The sequence below is a fragment of the Typopeltis vanoorti genome, chromosome 10 (assembly GCF_054136105.1).
Source record: "Typopeltis vanoorti isolate ZY-2024b chromosome 10, IOZ_Tvanoo_1.0, whole genome shotgun sequence".
Lineage (NCBI taxonomy): Eukaryota > Metazoa > Arthropoda > Arachnida > Uropygi > Thelyphonidae > Typopeltis > Typopeltis vanoorti.
In genome coordinates this window covers 120,013,926-120,040,393 of record NC_143558.1, presented here as the reverse complement: position 1 = coordinate 120,040,393, position 26,468 = coordinate 120,013,926, and the positions used below count along the sequence as shown (strand labels likewise).

At 34.8% G+C, this 26,468-nt stretch overlaps 1 protein-coding gene across 1 annotated transcript in view; it reads right to left on the bottom strand.

The window, feature by feature from the left end:
* Dhc64C (dynein heavy chain, cytoplasmic) overlaps positions 1-26,468 on the bottom strand; it is a 1,087,706-nt gene that overhangs the window by 905,088 nt on the left and 156,150 nt on the right. Inside the window, exon 14 of the mRNA XM_090398628.1 lies at positions 14,669-14,803. Coding sequence (XP_090254754.1) covers positions 14,669-14,803 — 135 coding nt within the window. The remainder of the gene's footprint in view (positions 1-14,668; positions 14,804-26,468) is intronic.

Sequence of the window (26,468 nt, the reverse complement as noted above, 5' to 3'; positions counted from 1 at the left end):
CTATGGAATGAACCATATGAGAACAGGTTGAAGATTTATGGGTTGCAGAAACTAGTTGATAGGCGGAAAAGGGGAGATATGATTGAGACATTCAAATTGCTAAAAGGTTTCTATAGGATTAATTCAGAGAATATTTTTGAGATCAGGACTGGTGGTGGGAGAACTAGGGGACACCTATGGAAGCTGGGCAAGAGTGTGGTTAGCAGGGGTGTTAGAGTTGGGTTCTTTACTTTTAGAGTGGTAAATGAGTGGAATAAGTTGCCAGAGTCTGTTGTGGGTGCTATGGCGGTGAGCGAGTTCAAGGCAAGGTATGATAGATACTGTGAGAATGTTGTATAGTTGTGTGGACATGATGTTTAGGGCCTCCCTCGATGAGTCCAAGGACTCCCTGGAGTCACCCGTAGTAATAATAATAAAAACTTGTTTTGTGACCTATCCATATATGAAAAGGGGGGGGGGGGTTAATATAAAGAAATATAACATGTAAACTGTTGATAATGGAACAATGAACCTGATGAATATTAATATTACCTCTCAAATGACTGCTTCTCATACGGTTTACCTGCTGGAAATGAAATCAAAAAGGAGTGAAATTTTTGATAAAGATTTCTGTATGTCATGCAGAATTATGCCTTCATTTGATCTATTTTCTTTCTTTCTCTTTCTTTTTTTTTCTTATATAAAGAAACAACTACATAAGGATGTTCAATGCAAAAATTAATGCAATATCTTTATATTCTGCTTCAGCGTTTAAATTTACGATCTTTCTCAGGATAAAAAATTATCATTAAATAAAGAAATACTTCAATAACTAAGCAGGATATTATTGCACAAATCTGCAAAGAACAAATTGTCATTCTTTGCTGCAGGATGCCCATCAGAACACTGTACCAGGAATGAGACTTAACTGATGGGGGGGGGGGGGGGGGACTACTTGTAAAACTATGCATAAACATATTTTCTGAGCTTACTGGATATGATGACACTGGAGTCACTGTGTGTGTGGGGGGGGGGGGGGGGGAGAGACAATGCACCCTACACTAAAAATTAACCAGTATATCTAGGTATCACTCTTGACTGAATTGTGGCATTTAGCCAACAGTGAAAACAAGGGCTAAAGTTACTACAACGAAAAACATCCCACATTTACTTTATCAAAGTGGGATGCATTTTGAGAAGTACAACTCATGTTTTGCATATACAGAATATGCATGCATAGTATGAATAAATTCATCCCACACCTCTGAATTTGTTGCAGTATTACATGAGTTGTAGAGGCTAGTTACAAAGAATGTAAAGTGAGATCTACTACTAGAGTTATGTTTTTAGAGGATGTTTTACAAGAGTGCTCACAACAGCTGAATAATTAAAGATCCAATGTATGAACAAAATTTAACCAGACAGCACCTCACACCATACTTTTTTTTTGTGCCTCCTAAAAACTAAGTGCCAATGACATATGTAAAGCAACAGCAATCAGTGACAGAACAGCTACTACTCCAATGACCTAGGCATTCTTGATGATGCTGATACAGTGGAGAGAGTGCAAAGGAGTGTTAAAAATGATATCAGTATTATGGAATACTGACCCAAACAAACTATTCATGAAGGTGGAAAAATTCTAACAATCTCAAAAATGGTATTATATGAAAGAAATCTCTGCAAGTGCAAAGCAAACCGTCGAATAACTGATATATCCTTACATTCAGATAACTTGCAGAAGTAAAGATATTGCTGAGTGCAGATGCTGCTTTCCAGAGTGCCAAGTCCAAACAGACATTAAATTTTAACATACAAATTAAGATATAGAAAAGAAATTTTGAATGCTGAATTATGAATTGTGTTATTTGTATTGTGTTAGACACAATACAAAAGCAATTTAGCATTACCAAGCTACAAAAAGATAAATGAGAATTCCAAGAGATGATAATGTGAACTTCATTGTTTGCTGATTTATATGTGGTTAATCATAATTAACATTTAAATGTCTTAAACCAGAAACCAAAACTGGTTGAAAATAGGATAATTCCTGATGAATTGTGCAGGTCTTATTCACAACCAACTTAGGTTTTCTCTTCTAAGATATTTGAACATTACGGAAGGTTATGATATAATGTATAAACCAGTTCAACAATACTTGATAAAGGTACATTCAACACTGATACAAGATGTATGGCTGCCTGTTTTTATGCTATCCTCTCGTAACAGTTGTTTTATAAATGTAGTTTGCTCTTGTATTGAAGATTCTTGAAAGCATGCTGTAGCATGAGAAACTAACTGAGTTAATTTTAAAAAATGTCCTTGTTCTTTAAGTTATGTTCTTAAAAATTAGTTTTTCTAAGACTGAAGAAAACAAGGTTACCTAACAACTATTGAAGAACAGTTTGTAATAAGTATTCAAGTAGCTGAAAGTAGGTATTCTTTTAGTGCACTTAGGTTATCAAAGAGCAAATACAAAGTAAGGTCACTAACAAAAACCAATTGCAGTTGAAATTAACTATAGAAAATCATTGACAAAAGTGAACAGATAAAAGAGCTCTACTGTTTGGATAAATACTTGTTTTCACTCTAGGTTAAAGATTGAAAAATATTTATCTATTTGCAAAAACAACTGAAAAGAACAATGCAAATGCAAAACACAGTTGAATATCAAATTTCATTAATGAATTTTACTGCCTGGTATTATTTTCTCAGTCTCCTTGCTTACTAGAGACTAAGTGTCTTGAATGACCATAGGTCTCAAAAGAACAGTTCCCGGTGTTGGATCCTACTTCTTGTCAATCCATACTTTGGATCCGACATGATTACTATTACGATGTTCTTAACTAATTGATAAGTTGTAAATTGGTTTCTAATGCAAATATAGAGAAAATTTATATTTAAAGACTGCGCCTCTCTATATCTGAATTAGTTCAAGAATTGAAGAAAAATCAACCTTCAACTATTTCTCCTTAAAATATATACTGGCCGAGTATATTTAACTTACTTAATTTACCCGCTTTGGTTCGAATATTTTATGAATGGTGCAGTAAAAGAGATTCAGGCAAAATACAACTTTAGATAAACAAAAACAAACATTTAATTTAGAATCACAAATTTTACACTTAAATTCAAATCAGTAATTAAGATATCACAAACATTTTAACTCCTCAAGTAAATTCAATCATTCAACTCATACAATGGTAAATCTGTTATCTCTATAATACAGTCTTCTCACAGTTCCTTAAGTTCCAAATACAACAAAAATTGCAGTAATACCTCTTCACAAACAAACACTTTTAAATTTACACTTCAGCTAACTTCCTCAATAGTTACTGTTAGTATAAGGAAATTCTAGGTAAACACTTAAACAGTATATGGCACTCATTAAAATAATTCCTCTAAGCAATAACTGAATTAATCATCAGTCACAATATGCATAAACAAACGTTCTTGCATGAAATACTACTGATCATTTATGAATTAAGGCAATACACAATAATTCCTTAACTTGAGGTTTTATATGCACAGCTGTTCATTCTTCCTGCATTCATTTAATTCTTTAGGCAATATATTTCTAAGCACAGCTAACGGTAAACTTCAATTTTACAGCCTCTACTATTCGCTAATAACTCTGTACTTTGCTTCAAGGTTCTGTATGTCCTTGAAAGGTCGGCCTTGAAATTGAATCTCAACTCAAATATCTCTAGTCTATTTAGTAGTCACTCAGCTGTCTTCCATAGCTATAATTGTTATTCTACAATTTATTAGCTAACCGCCTCTCGACTAGTAGACTTTATTAGCTGCTTGAGTGACTTGCCGACTCGCTATTATCGCACTGTGATTCCCGAATGCTGAATGCTCCGATTCCAACCTAATGCCCATCCTCTCCTTTCTCCCTCTCTTAATTCCTCTATAATTTCAGCGTTCATCGCTTATATATCCCTTCTTCGCGCCTAAATTATTCTCATGATTTCTTTCTAAAACTCTTTTCAATAAACCTTCTCCTCATGTGGTGTTCCAAAACGTGCTCGCTCACTTACATACGTCTCCATAACAACAAAACATAATAAAATTGGGGTATTGCATAACGCTAAACTTCTACAAATAGGAATAAATAAAGAATATTTACATTTCAATTAATGCGCAGTTAAATTATCAAATATAAATTCTATATTAACATAGAAATAAGCTAAATAGCTTGATAATATTTTAACACAGAGTTTTTCTACTATTAATACATATATTCTTGATTAAATAATTAAATATTAGATAAAATTAAAGATAGTTATATGAATATTAAATTATAAACAAATGATTTACATTAAATAATATTTACAAATGTAGCCTTTGCCATGGTGGATTATGTTGGATTCTGAGGAGAGTATTAATAATTTAAATTTCTCTTCATTCAGAATCCAACACCAGCTTATCCTATTAAAATGGGACCAATTTAGATAATGCATTTAATGGAAGCTGTTGAAATTCAAAAAATAGCACTTTACAATTTACAATGACATTTTTGATGCTCAGAAAATGCCAATCTTCAAACAGAAGAGTAGTATATATATTTTCTTTACAATATGTACAGTACTCCTGAAGTCATTATTTTACAAGATGGAGAACAGAACTAACAAAGAAACAAAGCGTTGTGCATATAAGATAAATATTGACAGCACTTATACAAATAAGTTTCACAATGACGATAACCAAAAACTAACCAACTCTTTCCTTTAAGGTATAAGGAGCAGCCAATCACAAACAAGCAAAGAAAAGGGCAACCAACCACCAATGGACCTCGGCCAAGTTATCGACACATCCAGCTATAACCTTAATGGAGAACTCTCCCTTCTGAAAAAAAAAAAAGGCCTGAACTATGGCATCACACCAAAGTCAGTAAATAAACTAGATTTCATTTACCACACTGAAAGAGGTCTAAAATTCTTTCCCTTCCATATAGCCGATAAAATAGAAATGGAAACATCCTACATACTAAATTCAAATTCTCCATTAATTGTATACTCTGCATCCCAACCTTGCCTACCAAGTTTCAAGACGTTGCATTTTGCAACATAGCTGAGTTGCAATTTAACCAAAGCAGAAAAACTAGCCATTAAATCTTTAAGAAATAACCAAGACATCATTATTACCAAAGCAGATAAAGGCAATGCTACCCTCATCCTTGATTGAGCAGCATACCTGGAAAAAATTAACCAACTGATATCTACAACACATACCAAATGGTTAATTACAACCCTACAAACTGCATCAAAAAGAAAACAGAATTAATCAATTCAGTGATCACGTGGCCAGAGGAAACAATTAAATGAATACCACATTATGCCTGCGCTCCCAGAATTTATGGCCTGCCAAAAATACACAAAACAAACACACCACTATGACTGATAGTTAAAGGAATCAACAGCCCCAATTATCACACAGTCAAGAAACTAGCAGCTACACTCAAGGAGTTGGTAGGTCGTTCTCCCTCCTACATAAAAAATACACAACACTTCATAAACAAAATTAGAAACATCACATTCAACAATGAATAGTCATTGTTGAAAATTTATTTATCACTAGGTTAGACTATAATAGATTTAGTTTAATCCTTTATCCCAGTGAGAGCAAACAAAGTTTGCGCCTGAAAATATCTTCAGGACTAAATATAGTGTTGTACTATCTTGTCCAGTAAGTAGTGCAACACCAAGGCAACTCGTGGCAAAGGTGGAGCAAGCTACCAGGCACTTCTAACCCAGTTTCTCCCATAATGCAAAACACATTTCCTATGTGGATATGTATACTGCTATGCATTAAAGGGATTGGCCATCTACCCAGACTAGTTTCGACCTTTATTGAGGTCTCTTCAGTGGGAGCCAGGCCCAGAGCTGGAGATACCAGGCAGAAGCAGTAGCAAGTCATCTGTGCCTATGGGAGTTGCCAAAAGGTTTATCACCTTTTTTAAAAATTACTCTGGATTTAGAGAAAGATGTTGAAAATTTATTTATCACTAGGTTAGACTATAATAGATTTAGTTTAATCCTTTATCCCAGTGAGAGCAAACAAAGTTTGCGCCTGAAAATATCTTCAGGACTAAATATAGTGTTGTACTATCTTGTCCAGTAAGTAGTGCAACACCAAGGCAACTCGTGGCAAAGGTGGAGCAAGCTACCAGGCACTTCTAACCCAGTTTCTCCCATAATGCAAAACACATTTCCTATGTGGATATGTATATACTGCTATGCATTAAAGGGATTGGCCATCTACCCAGACTAGTTTCGACCTTTATTGAGGTCTCTTCAGTGGGAGCCAGGCCCAGAGCTGGAGATACCAGGCAGAAGCAGTAGCAAGTCATCTGTGCCTATGGGAGTTGTCAAAAGGTTTATCACCTTTTTTAAAAATTACTCTGGATTTAGAGAAAGATGTTGAAAATTTATTTATCACTAGGTTAGACTATAATAGATTTAGTTTAATCCTTTATCCCAGTGAGAGCAAACAAAGTTTGCGCCTGAAAATATCTTCAGGACTAAATATAGTGTTGTACTATCTTGTCCAGTAAGTAGTGCAACACCAAGGCAACTCGTGGCAAAGGTGGAGCAAGCTACCAGGCACTTCTAACCCAGTTTCTCCCATAATGCAAAACACATTTCCTATGTGGATATGTATACTGCTATGCATTAAAGGGATTGGCCATCTACCCAGACTAGTTTCGACCTTTATTGAGGTCTCTTCAGTGGGAGCCAGGCCCAGAGCTGGAGATACCAGGCAGAAGCCTTTTGGCAACTCCCATAGGCACAGATGACTTGCTACTGCTTCTGCCTGGTATCTCCAGCTCTGGGCCTGGCTCCCACTGAAGAGACCTCAATAAAGGTCGAAACTAGTCTGGGTAGATGGCCAATCCCTTTAATGCATAGCAGTATACATATCCACATAGGAAATGTGTTTTGCATTATGGGAGAAACTGGGTTAGAAGTGCCTGGTAGCTTGCTCCACCTTTGCCACGAGTTGCCTTGGTGTTGCACTACTTACTGGACAAGATAGTACAACACTATATTTAGTCCTGAAGATATTTTCAGGCGCAAACTTTGTTTGCTCTCACTGGGATAAAGGATTAAACTAAATCTATTATAATGAATAGTCATCTTTGACATAACTACCCTTTTCACTAATGTCCCGATCAATGATACTATTCTCATACAGAACATGTTTCTGCCCAATATCACGATCCTCTTTGCCCATGTACTTCACCCTGTGTATTTTGTGTGGCAAAATAATTTTTACGTACAAAAAGAAGGTACGCCCATAGTTCATCCCCTTTCCCCCTATAGCTAACTTTTACATGGAAGATTGGAGCAATGAGCCCTAAGTCTAGCTTAGGGCTCATTGCAAGAAATTCCTAAGTCTAGCTCAAATATGTTCATGATATTTTTGCCATTTGGTCCCACTGCCACAAAACGTTAAATACATTCCTAAGCCACATGAACAAACAACACAAATGTATCCAATTCACCATCAAAATTGAAAACAATAACTCTTCCTTTTCTAGATACACTTTTCACAGGCCTTCGCTCATGTTGCCTCTCCTTCACGGTCTACTGCAAACCTACACACACAGGCCAATACATACATAAAAATTCCTACCGCCATCATCCAACATAAAAACTAAGGGTCATCAGCACCCTCAAACACAGTCCTAATAATTTGCTCCAATGAGCAAGCACTGAACAAAGAACATGAAATTATTACTCAAACATTTATAAAAAAAAAAAAAAAGTATAAATTAAAAAAATAAAAAAAAACAGTTCACAAGATCCTCCACAAAAAATACCATTAAGAGCAAAAAAGATGACAAGAATGCCATAACCATACCATACTTTAGGGAAAAAATAGATAGAACACTACTTTAATACAATATTAAGGTAACCTTCAAACTTCCTGCAAAATTAAGAAATTTACTCAACTCATGCAAAGATCCTCTTTCATACTTTGCCTAACCAGGAGTTTACAAAATTCAGTGCACCTTGCAACCTACCTTACATAGGGAAAAACAGGTCACACCATTCCAATAAGAAAAGATGAACATAAACACTACATTAAATTCTCCACTATGGTAAAAAAACAGGCCTATCAGACACTTCAAACATGTGACAGAATTAACTGAAACGGCAACAAGTTACTACACCAAAACCTAGTTTAAAAGAAAGTTCAAAGAAGCATGTGAAATGTTGAAACATCATCCAAATCTACACAAGAATGATGGATTAATATTTCCAAAATTTGGAGGACCCATCTTCAATCCATACAGCATCCAAAACAATCCTAGACAAAAGAAAACCTTAATATGGGAGGGCTATAGAAATTGTTGAATGTAGTTCTGCTATAGAACCTTTATTTTAATCATCGGTATATTATTATTATACTGATATGTATGAAAAGTTTATTTTATGAATTCATTTTTAATTTTGTATATATTTTATTTAATATTTTTGTCCACCAGAGGTGAGGCTAGGGTAAATGATTAACAAAACAATTAGATTCATCTTACTTTTGTGTAGTGTCATGTAGCTTGTATCCTGTACATATTTATGTTTTCCTAATAACAACCACAATACAGAGGTCGAAACATCGAATATTATTTTCTTAATTATAAGTAATTATTCCAACACGTGTGTTTTTATCTCCATAAATTCTTCAAGTAAGTTTCATAATGATGGTATATGAAAAACTAGCCAAACAACTTCTACTTTCCTTTTGGTTATAACTTGCAATGAAACAATGCTTTATATAAAAAAACACTGAGTTGATAAAGGCAAAAGTACACCTCTTGGAAATATGAAAGATCATTGATTGGTTTTAAAATATGACCAAATATATTTGAGAGTATTTACATATTTCAATTAAAATGAGACCAAGACGAAAATGTGTAACAAATAGTGCAGAAAAACCAGAGGGAATGCTATTTTAATGAAAAATTTTGTCTACTAGCACATCTTATTTTGTCTAGCACATCTTATTGCAACTGAAAGCAGAAGACAATCCAGGGTATGGATGCTCCTTTGAAATATATGAATGTTCAAGAGATAATATCAACAGACTTTTCATACTAAATGCAAATGAAACCATCAAAAGATAAAAAATTTCACTGAAATTCACAAAATGCAATTATCTTTTTTTCTCTTGCTTTTGGTATCCCTCATTTAGATGATACAGCAGTAGCTAAATTGATGATAGCCATATAAATACTTGCTAGTTAACTGGGCTTTTCAGATGGGACTATTAGAGCGAATGAATTCATGAGCTTTTGCTACAGTGAGCCAAATGTTTTAAGTTCCCAAGTAATCCAAATGTTGATCAAGATATTTCTCTCTTACTTCAAAAAAGATTACAGTAACAGAAGAGCAACTTAAAAGAGACTGCCACCTACAGAAGAGATTACAGAATATTCTCCAAAGAAGAACAGAACCAAGAAGTTCAAAGCAGCAGCATGAAACCAAACTTCACTTCAGAGGAAAGAAAAGCTGTAATAATTAAGACTAATGGATTTTCTTTAGCATCCAGATTGATCAAAATTATATTCAACTGACTTTCATCATTTTCTTGGGGAATGGAGAAGTAGTATATAAAACCACATATGTAAGAAATAGATGAAAACAGAAGGCAATTTTTGTGTGTCATTTCAGAGAATCTGTGTCAGACAAGAGTTCAATGACTTCTGCAAAGAACGAATTAACACAACTGCTACTGAAGTAATTTGGGTTTCTTAATTTTGGCATTTTCAGGATGTTTTCTGAATATGGTAAGTTGTCTGCAATTAGCACACAAGATTATTGTTCACCTCAAATTAGGTGAAAATTTCCTTGGAAGATTAACCTTAATGAGTCATGATGGTCATGAGGAGACTGAAGCGGATAAAATAGTTGAGTTACTGAGTGACCACTTTGCAAGGATATATTGTGTTGCACCCTAAATAATGCTAAAGAGCTAGAGCGACTTGGCAACCAGACTATCTTTTCGATCTACTGGTTACAGAACACATGAACTCAAACACACGAATTAGCTCTCTTAAGGGCAAGATAACTAGGAATATTGGACCTGTTGTGCGAATTTGCCAAATTAACATTGAGGGTATATGTAGAGCAAAATGTGAATACCTCTCAAAGATTTTATATGACAACAATGTCGACGTTGTTCTTATTCAAGAGACTCACTGTAAGGATGAGGATCAGCTCCACCACAGGGCCAAATTCCTGGTTACATTATCACTGGAGCCACTTACCATCATGCACATGGCCTTACCACCTATGTACACAGTACGCTAGAAGATTCCCACCTCATTATAACCAGCATTGTCGGTGGCATGCATCTGATAACAACTATGATAAGGAACATAACCATTACCAACATGTATAAACCACCTGCCCTCTTGTTGTCTTCACAAGTTCTACCAGTGCACAACCACCCTGCAATGCATATAGGTGACTTTAACAGCCACCATATGCTATGGAAATATGCTTCCAACAATGAATGCAGAGACTTTGACTGAATGGGCCGAAATTCACAAAATGCACCTAATTTTCAATGCAAAAGATAGATCTTTCTTCAGGTCAGCAGCTTGGAACAGGGAGTACAACCCTGACCTCTGCTTCATCACTCAAGACAACAATGGACGACCATTACCTACATCGTGAAGAGTTCTCTCCAACTTTCCCCAAAGCCAACATAGGCCAATTATATCAGAGGTAGGTCTGCAGGTACCCCTTGTCAGATCTATCCAACGTCCCCACTGGAACTTCCAGAAAACCGACTGGGATACATTTGCTGCCTGTCTTGACAAATATGTCCATTGGATCCCTCCAACAAGCAATAATTAAAAGAGATTCGTGGGAACTGTCTTAGCTGAATATCTCAAGTGTGGCGATCCTGACATTGCAGATGAACTCATTCACAGCCTTGATACCAGCCGACAGAAGAAATGGGCTGAAACAGTAGAAAGACTCAATTTTTGGCACTCCAGTAGAAAAGCATGGAGCCTTCTAAGAAAACTAGGTAGTGGCACCCTGACTACCCGGGAATATGCATCATATTTCAACACATCAAGATATACCACCAAGGACAAACAACTCACTCTTCAAATAAAAAGAGAACTTGCATATTTGAAAAATAACAGACCATCAGACCCTTTATATTCACGACGCTTCACTCTTGAAGAAATTAACACTGCTTTAATGGATATGAAACCAGGTTTCATATCCATTAAATCCATTAAAGGCTCCAGGTTTCGATGGAATTCATCCTGATTTCCTGTTGAAGACAGACCAAAAAGCTCGACAGGTTTGGCTTGCTTTTTCTCTGACATCCTCCAGAGTGGTAGACTTCCAAAAGAGTTTAAGAGGACAAAAATCATCCCCATTTTAAAACCAGGAAAAGCCAACAACAAACCAGAAAACTACTGACCAATCACCCTGCTTAGCACCTGTTATAAGCTCCTAGAAAGGCTCATCCTTAATAGAATTGTCCCTAAGATAATAGAACAAGTTCCCAGTGGAACAGGCCGGATTCAGACATAAACGAAGCTGCTGTGATCAGGTTTTGTCACTCACCACACATATAGAGGCATGCTGCCAACAATGCCGAAAAACAGCTGTAGCTTTTGTAGATCTTAGCACAGCTTATGATATAGTCTGGAGGCATGGTGCAGTCTGCAAGTTGCTCCGTGCAGTCCCATGCAGAAGAATAGCAAACTAATCGATAACATGCTAAGCAACCGCCTGTTCCAAGTGCGTATGGACGAGAACAAAAGTAAACAAAGAACACTGGATAATGGACTACCACAAGGGTCAGTTCTGGCTCCTCACCTTTTTAACTTATACATTGCAGATTTGTCTAATACAGCCTCCAAGAAGTTTTGTTACACTGATGACATTGCTCTAGCCACCAGACACACCAATTTTACTACAATAGAAGATACACTAACAAATGACCTTGCAGTCCTAGATGAATACTTCAGCAAATGGAGATTACACCCAAATCCTAGCAAAACAGAAGTTTCATGCTTCCACCTGAACAATAACCCAGCTAACAAAGAACTCATGGTCTACTTCAACCACAAATTGTTACGCTACAACAGATTCCAGAAATATCTGGGCATCACTCTGGACAGAACACCATCTTTTAAACCACATCTCATTAACACAGCATCCAAGCTAAAAACAAGAAACAATATACTGCAGAAACTATGTGGAACAACTTGGGGTGCCTCAGCAACAACGCTTCGCTGCACTGCTCTTGGCCTCGTTTACTCTACAGCTGAATACTGCTCACCCATATGGCTGAACAGCACCCATGTGCATTTGGTTGTTGCTCAGCTTAATATCACTATATGCCTTATTTCTGGAACTGTAAAATCAACCCCAACCTACTGGCTCCCAGTGCTAAGCAACATTTTGCCTCCACACATTCAACTTTCTTCTACATGAATACAGCAAAATCATGGAAATCCAAAATCTTCCAATCCATGAAGACATCCAATCCATAGAAATAAACAGGCTAAAGTCAAGGCTCCCTCCAATCTTAACAGTAAAAAATCTTGCAGAGACAAGTTTCAACATGAAGGAGAAGTGGAAAGAGTCCTGGTGTAACACTTCAACAGGGATCTTCCATGAATTAGTGGACCCAACACAGATACCTTGTCGGGTTTTGACCTACCTCAGAAAACTGTCTGCCCTTAACCGAATCTGCACCAACCATGGCAGATGTGCAGACCACCTTTACAAATGGGGCATGATTGCCTCACCCAGGTGCGACTGTGGATCACCCTGCCAGACAATTAATCATATTACAGCAGAATGTGTCCAACGTGCATACAGTGGAAACCTTTCAGACTTCATCCATGCTACACCAAGTGCAGATGACTGGATAGTCAACCTAGACATTCAGTTGTGGTCTATTTTTGATTCTTGAGTGTCTCTTTTATGACTTTATTATGCCTTATTATTGTAAATATGTCTATTACTATGTCCATGTATATTAAGGATAAATGTAATGTAACTTTTCATGTGTGAACCATAAGCTAAATAAATAAATAAAGATATATCATCGTAGTGAGGTTACTGCTTTAACCTATGTGACAGACACTAATGTGGGAACAGAGGTGGATGAAATGGAGGCGCTTAGGATATTGCAGAATCTCAATGTAAATACAGCTGTGGGATTAGATGGGATATCAGCTAGGGTTCTGCGAGAATGTGCAAGGAAACTGCCAAAATAAGAAGGTTCTAAGACCACAGTAGCAAAGTAAAGATCAATCAGTATCTCAGGTGTAGTGGTAGAAGTACTAGAAAATTGGTAAAAAAAAAGAGAATTCAAGAATGGATAGATAAAAATATGATACTGTATGAGGGTCAACATGGCTCTGTGAAGGGTCGGTCATGCCTTAGTAATTTACTAACTTTTTATAATAAAGAAAAGGTTGAGGTGGATAAAGGAAATGGCTACCCAATGATTTTGCTGGATTTTGCAAAGGCATTTGACAGAATACCACATGGAACTCAGTTATGCAAATTAGAACAAATGGGATGGACATGACATTGGTTAAGTGGATAAGAGGGTGGTTGCTGGACAGAATCAAAGCAAAAACAGCTTTTAAAGGAAGCGAAAAGGTGAAAGTTCGACTTCATAAGGAAAGGAAAAAAAATTGCATGCTGAGGTTGCTAAGATTCTATTCATATAACTTATTACAGTATACTGTTATAATAATTGTTCTATTTTATTATTAGTGATTGTTAATCTCTTACTGTGCCTAATTTATAAATGAAATGATCATAGGTATGTATGTATAGGAAAAAATATAGTGTGTGTATATATATATATATATATATATATATGTTAAAGATACCAAGCAATTATAAACTTGGTTTTACTCCATTTTTCTCAAGTAAAAACCAAGTTTATAATTGCTTGGTATCTTTAACATAATTATACCCAAGGTAAAAATACTTTCTACAACACACACACACACACACACACACACATATATATATATATTAGGAGAATTCATTTTTACTCGGTAGGAATATTATAAAATAAGTTTATAAATGAAAGTTTATAAATTTATAACTTCCAAGGATGCCTTCTCATCCTTTCCCCACCCTCCATAAAATGAAAAATTCCATCCTCTTTAATCCTGTATGACCTATTCAGAAATAAAGTCAATTATAATCCCTGTTTCTCCTATCTGCTGGTGTCTGCAGTCTATAAATTCTCAGCCTGTCTTATTAGATATTAAAGAATATTAATTGATAAAAGCTGATATTTAACTGTTCTATTATATCCATCTTTATTCTGGATATATTTCTCATAAAAAAAAGAACAAACGTCAATTAGTTTCTTCCAGCATAACCCCACCAAAAAAATGTATTTTATATATATATATATATATATATATATATAGGGTTTGGTAATATCCACAGTTTAATATCCCCCCCCATAGATAAAGGAGAAGGGGGAGGAACTACTGTATCTGTTTCTTAATCTTTTTCAGTTTTAACAAGAAGTTTCACAAGTTGTGAATATTATTTATGAATTGTATTTATAAGTAATCTCAAAGTTCATTACTTCAGCATCAACTGAATTTAATAATTAAATTTAGATCTGACTAGTTACATAATGCAAGATGAATTACAATACAAACCTTTTCGCATGTCCTTTCATAAGTGCGAACACTTTCTATAAGGGAAATGGCAAATGGATATAGCTGATTGGCTTGGTGTGCCTTATTAATAATAGCAAGAGGAACTCTGAATCCTAACCATCGCAAATTTCGAACCTATATAAAAAAAAAAGGTATTTTCAGATTTATGACTTTCCATAGATTTAATTATGATTATTAAGAAATTTCCATGGAGTCAGGGACTCTCAGGGAGTTCACATATTATCTGCACCAGCTGTCATATCATACTTCTTGAATTCATTCACTACTTACACACACAACATCCAATGGAAATTCATTCCAATCATGTACCACTCTATAAGAGAAAAATCTAGCTCTCACTTGCTTCTTGATGGCATTCATTCTCAGCTTCCAAGGATGCCTTCTCATCCTTTCCCCACCCTCCATGAAATGAAAAATTCCATCCACTTAAATCCTGTATGACCTATTCAGAAATTAAGTCAATTATAATCCCTTTTTCTATTTCCTGGTGCCTGCAGTCTACAAATTCTCAGCCTGTCTTCATAATCGGTATTCCACAATCCTGATAGGATTTTAATTAAGCCTTGTAAAGAGACAAAACGACTTCCTTATCTTTGCGTCAAAGTTTGTTTATGCATTGCAATTATCCTCTGGGTTGTATTTGCAATCTTTGCTATACGGTCCTTGAACTTCCTATCTACTAAATTCCGAGATTCCTAACCTGAACTTCCAAGGATGCCTTCTCATCCTTTCCCCACCCTCCATAAAATGAAAAATTCCATCCTCTTTAATCCTGTATGACCTATTCAGAAATAAAGTCAATTATAATCCCTGTTTCTCCTATCTGCTGGTGTCTGCAGTCTATAAATTCTCAGCCTGTCTTATTAGATATTAAAGAATATTAATTGATAAAAGCTGATATTTAACTGTTCTATTATATCCATCTTTATTCTGGATATATTTCTCATAAAAAAAAGAACAAACGTCAATTAGTTTCTTCCAGCATAACCCCACCAATATAACATGACAACGAATACCTCATCACACCAAAGTGCATGTCTTTACATTTACTACCATTGAACTGATACCCATTTCCACATGCCCACAATCCAGCCTAATTCAAATCATTCTGCAAGCACTGCTAATCAGCCACATCATTCCTGATTACTGTCTTTCTTTGCATCATAAGCAAATAGCTATATGTCATTAATGTACAGAATGAATAACAATGGATCAAGAGATCCTTGTGGTACACCTGTTACCTTACTTCTTTCAGACTCCCATCCCACATATACCAAATTATAGAGGCTGAAAAGTAATGTTTTTAAACAAAGCTTAACTACTTAAATTACAGGTAATACAGATATTAAAGAATATTAGTTAATAAAAGCTGATATTTAACTGTTCTATTATATCCATCTTTATTCTGGATATATTTCTCATAAAAAAAAAGAACAAACGTCAAAAGCATTTCAGAAAAATGCATGGCAATGACTTAAAACCTATCTCATGTCTTCATTTAAATCATCATTGGAGGTTTAATGGAATATTATCTTTAAAAACTTAATTAAAAATCTTACTTTAAATAATACAGACATATTGGTCAGTTTGACATCTCATTGTTTACCAATATTCTCCTAAATGACACCTTAACACTCTTAAAAAATGTTTTTCCTACTGATATCTTAGAGCTCTTTTCCTTTGCCATCAATTCGTGGTACACCACTGTTACCTTACTTCTTTCAGACTCCCATCCCACATATACCAAATTATAGAGGCTGAAAAGTAATGTTTTTAAACAAAGCTTAACTACTTAAATTACAGGTAATACAGATATTAAAGAATATTAGTTAATAAAAGCTGATATTTAACTGTTCTATTATATCCATCTTTATTCTGGATATATTTCTCATAAAAAAAAAGAACAAACGTCAAAAGCATTTCAGAAAAATGCATGGCAATGACTTAAAACCTATCTCATGTCTTCATTTAAATCATCATTGGAGGTTTAATGGAATATTATCTTTAAAAACTTAATTAAAAATCTTACTTTAAATAATACAGACATATTGGTCAGTTTGACATCTCATTGTTTACCAATATTCTCCTAAATGACACCTTAACACTCTTAAAAAATGTTTTTCCTACTGATATCTTAGAGCTCTTTTCCTTTGCCATCAATTCTGGTTATTTTTCTTGGAAGAACAAAATCTACAAACAGATAGAACTACCATGGGTTCCTCCCTCTTGCCAATTTTTACATGGAAAATTTTGAAAAATGAGCCATAGACTCTTCCCCTCTAAAACCTTCTATGTGGCTAAGATATGTAGATGATGTGTTCTCTATTTGACCTCATGGCCCAGACATTAGACTCCTTCCTCAGTCACCTCAATAGCCTACATCCAAGAATCCAGTTTACGATGGAAAAGGAAAATAACAATAGTTTACCCTTCCTAGACACCTGAGTAACACGTCTTTCTAATGGTAACCTTTCTTTGTCTGTATATAGAAAACCTACTCATACAGGCAGATACATTCACAAACTCTCCCACCATTACCACCTCTCTCAGCAATATGGCATTATTAAAACTCTAACCAATAGAGCTCACAATCTTTGTTCCAGTGAAACTACCCTTTCAACTGAACTCACACACACACACACACACACACACACACACACACACACACACACACACACACACACACACAACACCCTACTTTCCAATGGCTACAGTGATTACAGAATTAAAAAAATAATCAAGTCCTTTCCCATTCCCCGACCATCTCTTCAGAAGGACTTCAGAAATGCCATCACCATACCTTACATCCATGGCACATCAGAAAAAATAGCCACATTGTTAAAAAAGTACAACCTCCATACAGCTTTTAAGCCCCACCGTAAACTTGCTACCCTTATCCGTTCCACAAAAGATCAGCTCTCTTCCCTCTCAATGCCTGGAGTGTATATCTAGTACCTTGTTCCTGTAAACTAGCTTACTTCGGACGGACAGACAGACAGATCAGCAACCATCTGATTAAAACACAGGTCATACATCTGCAATCAAGATTATGGTCAATCTGGCCTTGAAGACCATGTTTTTGATACAACTCACACAAACTATTGGAAAAAAAACCACCATGTTCCATCATAGTAAATTCAAAAAAGAAAGACTGTTTTCTGAATCTGCACCTGCACTCAGGAATCAACCTAATTTAAACATATACGGTTGCATAAAACTTCCCAAAATTTGGGAAACATTAATTTTCAGAGATCCATCTTTACATTCAAGGCCACCCATAAACACCCATAGCGGGTGCACCACCTAGATAGGACATTAGTTTCACTCACTATTGTACTGTATTTGTGTATGTTGTTACAAAAAGGTTTTTGTAATCCCTGAAGATATCTCTGTGACTGAGATGAAATATTGGAAGCATTAAAATTAGTTTTAATCCTTTCTCAGTGCTAATAATATTCCATTAAACTTCCAACATGAATTCTTCATAGCACTTAAGCTTCAACACACGGACTAAATCATCGTATATTTCACCATTTATTATGAGGCCAATAAATGTGACTAATCCTAATAATCATGCCACATCAAGCTTTTCCAAAGAGAAGTTCTGATTATCCAGCCAGACATTTCATGAGTATTGTGATAAGTTTTTCTTTTCTTTTTTTTTTTTTGTTTAAGTTAAGTTTCTTCAAAGTGTCAACGATACCCTAAGATTTAAAAAAACTTTTCAAGTAATACCTTCACGCATCCCAAAAGATTGACTTCTGCAACTGAGTTCAAAAGTTTTTTTTTTTTTTTTTTGAGGGGGGGGGGGGGGGAGATGATTCATACTTCCATTCTTGGAACTGAGTCATAGTAATAGAACAGTCTCATCAGATATGACCTCTGAAAAATTATTAGGGCTATTTCCAAGAGATTTCTAAAAGATAATCAAGTCTCATATCTCATCTCTCTTGCAAGTAATCACAGCACCTCTTTGCAAGTGCTACTTCAATCTTTTAGCACTTTTACCTTCTGGATATTGTACTCAGAATCTATTAATACTAATCTGATTTTAATCAGCTGTATCTCCAACAACCTGAGTGATGTACGCTGACTTCTGCAGTATATGTTCTGTTTTATTATATGCATGATGTCTATAAATAATGCATTAGAATACAAACAGAGATATGCAAGTTGCCCAACTGAGTCACATAGACTACAGAGTGGAGTATACTAAAAAAAAGTGTGAGGTAACTTATATCTGTACACAAATATCAAGAGTATTAGGAACAAATGGATAGAACTGGTCAATGCATTACATCCTCAGACTAAGCATTAGTAAGATCTCATTCCAAGAGGCAGATATTCTAACTAGTATATCTAACATCAAAGGTAGGGTTTTTTACCTGAGAATAGAAATATTTCCTGAGAAATTCAAAATTATTTTAGAATCTTTTCTAAAAAGCTAAGATAATAAAACTTTAAAAAGTAGGGATGTAGTGGTAGTCTTACCCTGGGATATGAAGTTCAACACCTACAGGCATTCACCAACATCAATGCCCATGGCAGTATTTGAGCCAACAGCCACACTTTCTTTTCGCATTGCGAAAACATTGCTAGGGTGATTGCCAGAAGTGTTTCAAAAGTGACTGACTAAATTGACTATCCATAATTAGTAATGAAAAGTAATTCAGAAACTGTAAACAACTGACTGTCTATAGTCATTTACCAACTTTAATAACAATTTTGGGCAGATTCACAATTTGTATTAAGTTCACATTTATGACAATGTCAAAATACAGGGGCAACAAATACAATACACTCACTAACTCAATGTGACAAGTAGATGCAGACTGGACAAAACAGAATATTCTTTATTTAATAAAAATAACTTTTTTTTTACACAAAAAAATATGTATAATATAATATGAATATTCATTCTAATGTAACATATTATCCAAAACTTAATGCTAATTTGTTTTTATTGTTTTTCCTATTCTTATTATATATTGACTTCTTGGAGTGGTTTCATGCAAAGAGATGTTCTCCAAGCGATACAACACTTCTAGTCACTTTATAGAAATCCTATTGACTTATTCGGATATACAGTGCATTTTTTCATGGCAAGTAGGATTTACATCATTTGTTGAGCTCTGTAAATACATGAATCTAAAATGAAGATCCAGATTACATAAATGATTTCACAAACATACAGCCCAGTTCAAATTTGCAAGTTATTTAAAAAAACTATTTTTAGAAAATACTAATTACAAACTGATAAAGAATATTAGCACCAAATTCCTGATATGTACTCATGGTGAGGGAAAGGGAGATCTGATCTGACATCTTCAATAAAAAAAATAATAAAAAAAATAAACATGTCCTTTGATTAATAAGAACTTGGGGATGATTGAAAAATTCCCTACACCTTTTGAGGAATGTGAGGTGGTTCAATCAATAACTTGGCCTTTCTGCATTTACCTTTTTCTAGGCACCGTACTTTGTTTCATTTCACTATTTAAAGTATTCATATTTGGTCATGAAGTGTTAAAATATAAGACTTATTATTGTTTATGTGACCATAGGTTTTTTTTAATTACTATATATGTTCATATAATAACTATATATGAACTGGTAGGCTTATTATAATAAATATAATAAGCCTACCAGTTACACTAGCAACTGTTTTACTTTCTCAAGGCTTGAATGATAAACACAAAAAAATATGAAAAATGCACAAAGTATAAAGAATACAAAACCGTTTGTAACTATAAGGTAGCTAAGTTGATATTCGCGTGACAATGTCAGCATGTATTGCGAATCTTTAGTCCGTGTCCTGAACACACGTTATATGATTGTCGGCATACTGTAGTTCCATCAAACTGAGTGAATTGATTAAATTTTTCCAAGTCTCATTCAATATGGCACCTTGATTTCTGTTTAGGTTGCTGCCTGTTCATAGGACTACTGTTGCTTCTTTGAATAATCGGTGTCTGAAATTATCATCTATGTAGGGCATAGAGCTATTTTCCCAGTCTATAGAATGGTTAGAAATTGAAAAATGATGTGCTAAACTGGAGGTGACTGTCCTGTTATGATTGACATCTCCAACATGTTCTTTCTGTCTGATTTCGAGGCTTCTTGAAGTTTGTCCAATGTAGGAGAGGCCACACATACATGGAATATTATACACACCTGGATATTTGTAAAATGGAACACTATCCTTAGGAGATCTTAACACCTGTCTAATGCTAGTAGTTGGTTTAAATACAACTCTGATGTTATGAGCTTTTAACAATCTCGCTATATTGGTGGAAACCGAACCCATAAAGGGGATGACGACTGCTGAAACCTGCTGGGAGACTGTTTCTTGTTGTCGGTGGTTATCTTTATATAGGAATTTGTTGATAATGTTCAGAGGATATCCATTTTGAGATAATGTTGTAACAATTTGAGACAGTTCTGTCTGAAAGTTTAAAATTTTGAAATTTCAAATTTGAAAATGTGAAAGTTTGAAAATTTGAAACTCGTCTTCGTCTGAGACGAATCTGCAGACTCTATTTTCCAACATGTGGATGTTGCTATGTTTATGTGACCTATGATGGCTTGAAGAATAATGTAGATATCGTCCAGTATCTGTAGGCTTTTTGTAAATGGACAGTTTGAAATTGTTATCTTGTCTCTTTACCAGTATGTCTAAGAAGTGCAGTTGTTTGTTATTTTCCACTTCTAGGGTAAATTTGATTTTGTTGTGGAGTGAGCTGATTCTATCTACAAACATATGTAGATTTTCTATGCTTTCTTGCCATATGATGAAGATATTATCTACATATCTCCACCATATTGAAGGTTAGGAGTAATATTGGTGAAGATTTCATTTTCAAATTTCTCCATGAAAAGGTCTGCACATGGTGGGGAAAGGGCTGCCCATGGCTAGGCCTTATAATTCTTAGTACACCTTGTTGTTTACCTTAAAGAAATTTGATTTTAGGCAGTGCTTGAACATCTGTGTAATATCTACAGGAAAGAGATCTTTGATAATTAATGACTTCTTCTATTGGTACATTTGTAAATAAAGATACTACATCAAGACTGGCCATTATGTCTGTTTTTGATAGTTTCACATTCTTCAGTTTTTCAACAAATTGTTGAGAATTTTTAATATAGGATTCTGTTTGTCTGATTTTTCCTTTTAGTAAGTTTGCAAGATGTCTAGCTAAGAGGTATGTTGGGGAGGACCTGCCATCAACAATCGGACGAAGTGGGACTTCTTCTTTATGTACTTTAGGTGGACTATAAAGTCTAGGAGTAATGGGATGTAAGGATTTAATTTTTCTTTTCAATTCCTCAGGCCAAGTACTCATATTGCGGATCAGATGGTTTGTCTCATTATGATTCGTCATGGTAAGATTTTTGTGGAGAATTTTACAAGTGGAACTGTCTGATAATAAATTGTTTATCTTCTTGAAATAGTCCTTTGAGTTAAGAATGACAGTGGAGTTCCCCTTATCAGCTTTAGTGATTATAATCGCTTTGTTATTACTCAAGTTACGAATCGCTTTCCTGTCATAATGAGTGGTGTTAAGTTTGGGTTATTTAGCTGTGGGCAGGATGATTGAGCTATGAAATCTAATATTGTTAGCTACAGCCTCTGGGAGAGGGTGAAGACCTTTTTCAATTCAACAAATAAAGTCCATTTTTGGGATGTAATTGGGAGTGATTGAAAAATTTAAACCTTTCTTTAGGATATCGGATTCATGTTTTGAAAGGCAGTAATCCGACATGTTGAAAATCTAACATACAAATTTATTGTTTTAATACTGACCATATTGTAATGCATACAAACATCTTACATTCTTTTCCTTCCAGTTTCGCTAGCAAACTGTCTAGCTTTTTCAAGGCGTTGACAGAAAAGCATTTTATGCTTTTCTGTCAATGCCTTGAAAAAGCTAGACAGTTTGCTAGCGAAACTGGTAGGCAAAGGCTGTAAGATGTTTGTACGCATTACAATATGGTCAGTATTAAAACAATAAATTTGTATGTTTAATTATCAAATGACCAAATATGTTTAATTTAAACATGTTGAAAATCGCTTTATCCTCTGGGAGGCTGTTGTGTGTATGGTATTTTTTTTTATAGAGTTCTTCAAATTTTTTAATTTGGTTAACCTTTTTTAACTTGAAAGTTTTCTCATAGCTATGTCAGACAAACAGAATCCTATATTAAAAATTTAAGACAATATTTAACCATATATAATCCTATATTAAAAATTCTCAACAATTTGTTGAAAAACTAAAGAATGTGAAACTAAAAAACAGACATAATGGCCAGTCTAGATGTAGTATCCTTATTTACAAATATACCAATAGAAGAAGTCATTAATTATCAAAGATCTCTTTCCTGTAGATATTACACAGATGTTCAAGCACTGCCTAAAATCAAATTTCTTTAAGGTAAACAACAAGGTGTGCCAAGAATTAGAAGGCCTAGCCATGGGCAGCCCTATCCCCACCATGTGCAGACCTTTTCATGGAGAAATTTGAAAATAAAATCTTCACCAATATTACTCCTAACCTTCAATATGGTGGAGATATGTAGATGATATCTTCATTATATGGCAAGAAAGCATAGAAAACCTACATATGTTTGTAGATAGAATCAACTCACTCCACAACAAAATCAAATTTACCTAGAAGTGAAAATTAACAAACAACTGCACTTCTTAGACATACTGGTAAAGAGACAAGATAACAATTTCAAACTGTCCATTTACAAAAAGCCTACAGATACTGGACGATATCTACATTATTCTTCAAGCCATCATAGGTCACATAAACATAGCATCATCCACATGTTGGGAACTAGAGTCAGCAAATTCATCTCAGACGAAGACAAGGTTCAGACAGAACTGTCTCAAATTGTTACAACACTATGTCAAAATGGATATCCTCTAAACATTATCAACAAATTCCTATATAAAGAATCAACAACAAGAAACAGACTCCCAGCAGGTTTCAGCAGTCATCATCCCCTTTATGGGTTCGGTTTCCACCAATATAGCGAGATTGTTAAAAGCTCATAACATCAGAGTTGTATTTAAACCAACTACTAGCATTAGACAGGTGTTAAGATCTCCTAAGGATAGTGTTCCATTTTACAAATATCCAGGTGTGTATAATATTCCATGTGCGTGTGGCCTCCCATACATTGGACAAACTTCAAGAAGCCTCGAAATCAGACAGAAAGAACATGTTGGAGATGTCAATCATAACATGACAATCACCTCTGGTTTAGTGCATCACTTTTCAACTTCTAACCATTCTATAGACTGGGAAAATAGCTCTATGCCCTACATAAACGATGATTTCAGATACTGATTATTCAAAGAAGCAACAGTAGTCCTATGAACAGGCAGCAACCTAAACAGAAACCAAGGTGCTATATTGAATAAGACTTAGAAAAATTGAATCAATTCACTCAGTTTGACGGAACTATAGTACGCCAACAATCATATAATGCGTGCTCATGCAGCGCATTCCGGACACGAACTAAAGATTCGCAATACATGCTGACATTGACATGCGAACGTATCAACTTAGCTACCTTATAGTTACTAATGGTTTTGTATTCTTTATACTTTGTGCATTTTTCATATTTTTTTTGTGTTTACCATTCAAGTCTTGAGAAAGCTAAACAGTTGCTAGCGAAACTGGTAGGCATTATTATATGAACATATACAGTAATTAAAAAAACCTATGGTCACATAAACAATAATAAGTCTTATATTTTAACACTTCATTACCAAATATGAATACTTGAAATAGTCAAATGAAACATAATGTACGGTGCCTAGAAAAAGAGAAATGCTGAAAGGCCAAGTTACTGAACCACCTCACATTCCTCAAAAGGTGTAGGGAATTTTCAATCATCCCCAAGTTCTTATTAATCAAAGGACATATTCAATCTATACAAGCCAAAAGAATTTACCACAAAAAAAAATAAATAAATAAATAAAATTATGCCTAAATAGTGGAACTGTTTTATATGTTCCCCTTTCAGAATGCAGTTGATGTTTTTTATGTTCTTGCCTATTTTCATAATCTAGCTTTTCATTGCTCATTTTCATACTATACTTGTTATAGCAGTTGTTCAATTTAGGTAAGGAATCTTGCATATGTGCACAGCATTTATTTAAAAGTGTAACACTATGTGCATAAATTAAAGACCTTCATTATTCCTCAATTTTGAGATTATGCCTAATGACAATTTCCTTCATTGTGTGATAATCGTGATAATGGAATCAAATGTGATAATTTTAATTGTGTTATCTAGAGAACTGATGAATAACAGTGCAGATAACAAGCACCTATTTCATAACCTCACTTATCATTTTACTTACTCCAATCAATTTTAACTCCTTATAACTAAAACAGGCTAGGTAATGCTTGAGATAATGACCATTTACATCATATAACCATATTGTATTCTTGGCACCTTGTTGTATGCCTTTTCCAGATCTGCAAAACTTAAATACAGATCATTGTTATATTTCTGTGATTTCTCTCCTATTCCCTCAGCCATATGGCTGATTGGGGTAGCTATATGCTACCCCAAGATGGTTTCCGGCTGCTTTCCTTGCCATAGTATATTTTATCAACTGTAGCTCTTTGTGTTCACGAGACCGGTTTGCCTGTTTTGAAGGACGTAAAACCCGAGTTACCGATAGAAAAAAACTATCCACCTCTGTACGACTGGTTAACTCAACTTTTAGTCGAAAGAGACCAGATAAGGATTCCTCATGTCATAGACTGGAATCAAACCCAGGTCTTTTTGACCAAAAAAGGGCTTTGTCTATACCAACTGAGCTACAAAGACTCTGATTTCTCAACATTTGTTTTAAAATGAAAATTTGATTCCTAGCAACCTCTATTTGAACTGAATTCAGCTTGTTCTGTTTCCGTACACAATTTTTCTTAGATTTATGTGAGCACACTATTCTTAAGTGTGCTCACATAAATAAATCTTACATCTGATAGGCCTTCTAAATTATGCAATACAGCCACTCAAACTGCCATATTTCAGTATTCTAGCTGAAATCAACAATGCTCAGCTGTTACTGTTCATAACTCAGCTCATACCTATCAATACCATATTACATATTACTCACAATCTGTTTTTTTACTCTCACTCACACATGCTAACAGTTATTCTGAAAAAGGAACCAATGATCATTAACACATCAGTGATTAGGCACTTAAGATAAACCACTATCGACTACACTGACTATTTTGCCATAGCTCCAACCAATTCGTTTGTATACACTCGTAACAATCGGAAACTCGTCTCATCTTAAAATCTTTGAACACTGAGGACTGACAATGTACTATTTGTAAAACTGATTTTTACAAATTCTTTGTGTTTATCAAGTCTACAATAAACAGACAGTTTTTGTAAGAATCAAAGATCATGGCAACAAAATATAGCCTAACTTTCAGAGATCACTCAACTACTACTAAGCATCATGGTTTCACAGAACTGCTTACTCCATGCTGAAGATCTGAAAGTATCAGCCAATGCAACTTTAATTCAAAAAATAAAAATAAAATAAGAAGGGAAAAAAAAAGAATTTTCTGAATACCATTGATAAGTCTGAAACACTTAAACTTCTACCAAACAGTGCTATAATGTAACCACTGCCTATACCTAAACAGATCACACTAGAATAGTTTAACCCAACAATCAAACTCGAGCTAACTTCTAATGCTTGTTTTCATTAGAAACATGATTTCTCATGATTTCT